The 5,352-nt window shown below is 58.8% G+C and overlaps 1 protein-coding gene across 4 annotated transcripts; it reads right to left on the bottom strand.

Annotated features, from left to right (window-relative positions):
- Positions 1-719: 719 nt before the first annotated feature.
- On the bottom strand, positions 720-5,346 carry LOC100544372 (chloride channel protein ClC-Kb-like). 4 transcript variants are annotated; one of them, XM_010722986.3, is made up of 19 exons: positions 4,728-5,346; positions 4,506-4,634; positions 4,274-4,402; positions 3,947-4,086; positions 3,786-3,863; positions 3,624-3,702; positions 3,426-3,551; positions 3,262-3,346; positions 2,969-3,070; positions 2,741-2,825; positions 2,493-2,666; positions 2,351-2,420; positions 1,911-2,021; positions 1,616-1,829; positions 1,407-1,540; positions 1,226-1,326; positions 1,066-1,149; positions 902-988; positions 720-819 (listed from the first exon to the last, which is right to left on the bottom strand). In XM_010722986.3, the coding sequence occupies exons 1-19, from the start codon at positions 4,819-4,821 to the stop codon at positions 781-783; spliced, it is 2,061 nt and encodes a 686-aa protein (XP_010721288.1). In that variant the 5' UTR covers positions 4,822-5,346; the 3' UTR covers positions 720-780. The 4 variants fall into 4 exon arrangements, with proteins under 4 accessions (XP_010721288.1, XP_010721289.1, XP_010721290.1 ...); XM_010722987.3 differs by having other exon boundaries at positions 4,274-4,318; XM_010722988.3 differs by lacking the exon at positions 2,969-3,070.
- Positions 5,347-5,352: the final 6 nt, after the last annotated feature.

The raw sequence follows: 5,352 nt of genomic DNA, 5'->3' as shown, positions 1-5,352 counted from the left end.
TTTTTTTTTTTTTTAAACCTTCAAACCCGCAGCGAGGGGTGTGCGGTTGTGGAGCTTCTTCAGCATGCTTTCTTTGGTGCTTTTTGCCCTTTTTTTTGGCACTTGGCCCTACAGCACATCACCACGCCCCGTGCCCGGGTGCCGCCGTGCCTCGGTTTCCCCTCCCTGTGTGGAGTTTCGGTGAAACTCCCAATCCCTGCAGGAGCTGGCAGCAGGGTGATGCGTGGGGCAGGGGCTGCTGCGCACCCTCATCTCTATGGGGGCTGTGCTCCCATCGCCTTCTGCTTGCCCCCAACCCACTGAGCACGCTCCACGGGGTCTATGGGTGCTGTGGTCCCCGTATCTACTCAGCACCTTTCCCAGGTGGTGGGGATGGTGTGGACCTCCCGCCGCCCTACTCTGTAGACCCATCACTGTTCTCACCCCCGCCATGGTGTCCTCCTCTCATGGGTGTTGTCTGGCCCCAGCCCCACAGAGCCATCCCCCGCACCCCTCTGGCGCTGCCATGCCCAGCTCCAGCCCCATTTTTTGGGTGTTCCTCTGGCGCTGACCTCGTTTCACCCCTCCTGCAGCTGGGCTTGGGCATGCCCAGGATTAATTGCACCGCCCTTCATTAGCATCAGCTGCACCCTCCGCACCCTGAAATGCTACACCCTGCTTTGCAGAGCGACCCCGAAACGCGGTGGCAATAGGATTGGATGCTCTGCACCCCAGACAGCTCCTGAAATTAACCATATGACCCCAAAAGCCATTTAATTAACACAGCAGCAGGAGGGGCGGTCACGCGTCCTTGGCCAGCTCCTCTATGGCTCTGCGCAGCTGCAAGGGGAAGGAAGAGTTGGGACGGGTGCTGTCCCCTCATGCCCCCCACCCCATGTTCACCCAATGTCCCTGCTGGCACCTCGGTGCGTGTGACAGCCCCCACCAGCTCCCCATAGTGGGTGACGAAGATACACTGCAGCTTCAGCAGCTCGAAGAGGTGATGTGCCTGCAAAGAGCGGGGACATAGTCCAAATGTTTCTGGGTTAGGGGGGTCCCGTTGTCACCTGTTCCTCCACCCCAAACCTGGTGCAGTGAGGTCCACGGTGACAGCTGCAGTACGATGGGCTCAATGGCACAGTCTTCCCCAAGTGTCCCAGTGGAGGCTGGCTGCAGTGGGATAGAGAAAGTGATGCACTGTATGTTGGGGTGAAAAAAATGTCTCTTTTGGGTGCCCCAAACTCACCTTCTCCTGCAGCGGCCCTGGGGGTGCCTGTGGGTGCTCGTGGCTCTGCAGGAAGGCCACCAGTTTGGCACGGCTGATGGTGCCCACCAGTGTGGGTGATCCTGTGGGGACAGGAGCCAGGTGAGGTGACCACAAGGCCACGTCCCATGGCCACCAGGCCCCTGCACACCTACCACCCTACCTTTGCTCTCCACCACTGGGTATTCTTTATCAGTGGTGGCAGTGAGGGCCGCCAGCACCTCCTCAAAGCCATCACTCTTGGTCACAGCCACCACCTGCTGCTCCATGAACTCCTTCACCACCACCCGATAGGAGCTGGAGAACAGGGACAAAAAGCCATGATTTTTGCCAGGGAACCCCCTCCAAAGCAGAGCCTGTGAGGATACTCACGCTATGTGCCGGCTGCGGATGCGGGGCAGGTAGGGCAGCTTCTTGACAATGATGGTGCCATCATAGAAGGAAGGCTGGCACTTCTGAGTGATGGCATTGGCCACCAGCACAGCCAGCACGACGGGCAGCACGTGGGCCATGTGGCCAGTGGCCTCACACACCAGCAGGGCGGTGGAGACAGAGTAGGTGACAGCACCCGAGAAAGCAGCAGCGCCTATGACATGAGACAGTGGTGGCACTGGCACAAGGATTGGGGTGGCCCCACTGTCCCCACCCAACGATGTCATCCACTTACCAGCCAGTGCATATCCACTGGGGACAATGGGGTACGCCGTGCCCTCTGCACGGATGCCATGGGGAAACAGCCAGGCCAGCACCTCCCCATGTAACCGCCCGATGGCTGCTCCTGTGGGGTTGGAGACGGGGAGAGGGAGAAGCCCAGGACCCCCAAGAAACACCCCCCAAAAAATACAGACCCAGACCAGGTGCAGCCCCCAGTGCTGGATGCAACTCCCTTATCCACCACACATCAAAATGGGTTGGACACTCTCCTGTAGTCCCCCCAAGATCACATGCACCTCAAGAGCTGGATGCATCCCTGTGCCCCCCGCGTATCAGATCCCAACCCCCTAATATCCTCCTCGCCCCTAATGCGTTGGATGTACCCCATGCTCCCCCAGGAGTAGCCCAGGGCTGGGTGCCCCCCAGGAGTGGGGCAGGACCCCCCAGACTCACCATAGACAAAGACAGGCATGAAGTACCCAGCAGGCATGGGCAGGGTGGTGGCCAGGGTCAGCATCCAGAACTGAGGGGGCACACAGCACATGGGAATGGGAACAGCAGGTTGTGGTGTGGGGCTGGGGACACAATAAGGTACCTTCATCAGCAGGAAGAAGACCAAAGTACCGAAGATGGTGGCTGAAGGATGGCACCACTCCTGCCACAGCCCCCGTGGGTCTCCCAGCTGGGTGGTGGACATGGAAGCGTTCTGGGCCAGCAGAAACCAGGAGCGGTTGTCGAAGAGAGAGATGAGGTGTTCCTTCATGGACAGCTAGACAGACAGACAAATGGCATGGGTGTGGGGGTCGGGTGGGGGCTGACGGGAAAGCCCTCAGCCCTGCTCACCCTGGAGGCCATCAGCTGGCCCAGGCCTGGAGGGAAGGTGATGGACGCCAGCAGCAGCACCACCAGCGCTGTGTACAGGGGTTTGCTGTGGAAAGAAGGGCGGATGAGACAGACGGATGTACCAGGGGACACACAGACACACTGGGGGACACGAGGACGTAGTGAGCGGGACAGATGGACACACTGGGGGGACACAAGGATGTGTGGGGTGGGACACACGGGACGCACTCGGTGGCCAGCAGCCTGCCTGTCAGCCGGTTCTCTTTGACAGCCGCCAGCAGCCAGCGCTGGCAGAAGAGGTAGGCGCAGGCGATGGCTCCACAGATGGCCCTGGGGAAGAGATGGCAGTGTGCAGACAGAGCTGGGCAGGGTGTGCACAAGGAAACGGGCTGGGGACAGGCAGAACGCAGGCAGGTTATGGGCAGAATATAGGCAGGGAAGTGGGAAGGATATGGGCAGATTCAGGCAGGGTACGGGCACTGTGAGGGCAAGGAGCCTGTCCTCAGTAGGTCCTTCTTTACCCCAAAATCATGAAGAAGAAAGTCTCTGGCAGGTCGAAAGGGAAATCAATCTTGAGGTCGCTTTTAAAAAGAGCAGCGATGGTTTCTGAGGAGGAAGAAAGGGGCACATGGATTTTTAGGGGGGGACAAAGGACACTGCAGGGCTGCTCCCTGCCCTGCCTTGCCTTGCTCGCTGTTGAAGACGGCGAGGAGGCGGAACATGAAGGCACCACAAGTAGCAGCAAAAAACCCACGCCAGTAATCCCGCACGGCAAAGTGGGATGACATAACCTCGATGCTGAACAGCACCCCTGGAAAAAGGGAGGGGATTCACTCAGATTTGCGGGTCCCTCTCATGGGAAAGGGGCAGTGGGGTCACTCACCGCTGATGGGAGCCCCGAAAACAGTGGCCACGCCAACAGCCTGAGCAGCCACCAGCATCTCGTTCTGCTTGAATTTGTCCTGTGGAGGAAATGGTTTAGCTGAAACGCTTTGGGTTTGGAGAGAAAACTGGTTAAAAAATAATATTCCAGCATTGCCACCACCTCATACTCCCTTATCACCGAGGTCCGCATCTTCCCCAGATAAGCTGCAGCCATGGAGGAGAGGTGAACAAAGGGACCCTGGGGACATGGAGAGGACACAGCACTGAGCAACCCTGGCACTGAGCCTGTGCTGAAATTCCTGCCTGCAATTCCCTGCTCACCAATTTGCCAAGGAAAACGGTGCTGCCAGCAGAAAGGGTGCAAGTCAGTCCCACCACCTTGGCCCCAAAATTTTTGATGGCCAAGTATTCCTTCATCTCCACGCCGCTCAGGATGGTCTTGAGCTCAGGAATGCCGGAGCCTTGGTGGGGGAGAAGAGCTCTGAGTTGGGGGGGCTCCAAGATTGGAGGAGCCTCCAAGTACTGGATGCTCCAAGTGTGAAGAGCTCCAGGTTTTGAAGGCTCCAGGTTTTGAGGGGGTGGGTCTCCAAGTTTTAGGGATACCCTGCACTGCGGGGGGTTTGGGGAGCCCAAGGGGTCCCCACTCACCTCCCGAATACGGTGTGATGCTGTTGGCAAAGCCGGTGGAGAAGGCTGTCAGGGCCACAGGGTAGATGGTCCATGAGAGGTACTTGAGCACCAAATAATCACCGACTTCTTGGTACAGCCACCGGTGGGCTGGAGGAGAAGTGCTGGGAGGGGAGATGCCCCAACAGCCTCCCAGCTTTCCCCAGTTTTCAGGTTCTCCCCCAAAACTGGAGATGCTGCAGCCCCTCCTTACCCTCGTAGAGCCTGAAGACGATGAGGTCCATCATGAAGCTGATGGTGGCCATGAGGACCCCCAGGACAAAGAGGAAATACCAGTCCTCGCCCACACGGAAGAGCAGCCCCTTCACCACCTCCAGACACCCTGCAGAACCGGGATGGGGGCAACAGGGTGCTAACCTCCCAGAAGATCCCAAAACCAACTCAGTGTGTCCAAAACTAGGGGTAGGGGTCTCACCTCGCAGCCTCCTACGGGCTTTGGGGAAGGGCCGCCAGCTGTGCTCCGACACCAAGACCTTCTCCTCTTCCTGCTCCAGGCTGGGGGGGTCCATCCCGGGAGTGTTTTGGGGGTCTGGGGCTGCCCGGCTCGATGCTGCTGGCTGTGCCAGCGCTGTGGTGGAAATGAGTTTGCAAACAAGCTCATTATAAACGACCTTGACAAGGTGGCCAGACCTGCGCGGGCTGGAGCCAGCCGGAGCAACAAGGGAAGGGTTTCAGCCTCCGAATACGCCTCGGGAAGGGAAGGGGGGATGGGGATACATCCAGCCCTAGCTGAGGGGGCATGGAGGAGCAGTGCAGTGCCCAGCGATGCTCTGAGCATCTCCACACATGTGGACAGCCAAGGGTGACTCAGGCGCCTGCCGGAATTACTCAGCACAGAGGGGGGCTGCTCACATTACAACCCCCTGCATTTTTTGGCAGGGCTGTCTGGTGGGTCAGCGCAGGGAATAAAGCCTTACATGGTCTGCTCTGCCGAGCCACTCGCCGAGCCCTCCTTTTCTACCCCAAAATGTGGCCTCGGCTGCCCTGGGGTGGGAGGAAAGCTCCAAATGATGTAGATTTTTGCACCCCCTCCCCCCCCC

The sequence above is a fragment of the Meleagris gallopavo genome, chromosome 23 (assembly GCF_000146605.3).
Source record: "Meleagris gallopavo isolate NT-WF06-2002-E0010 breed Aviagen turkey brand Nicholas breeding stock chromosome 23, Turkey_5.1, whole genome shotgun sequence".
NCBI classification, from domain to species: Eukaryota; Metazoa; Chordata; class Aves; order Galliformes; family Phasianidae; genus Meleagris; species Meleagris gallopavo.
This window is presented reverse-complemented; position numbering and strand designations above follow the sequence as displayed.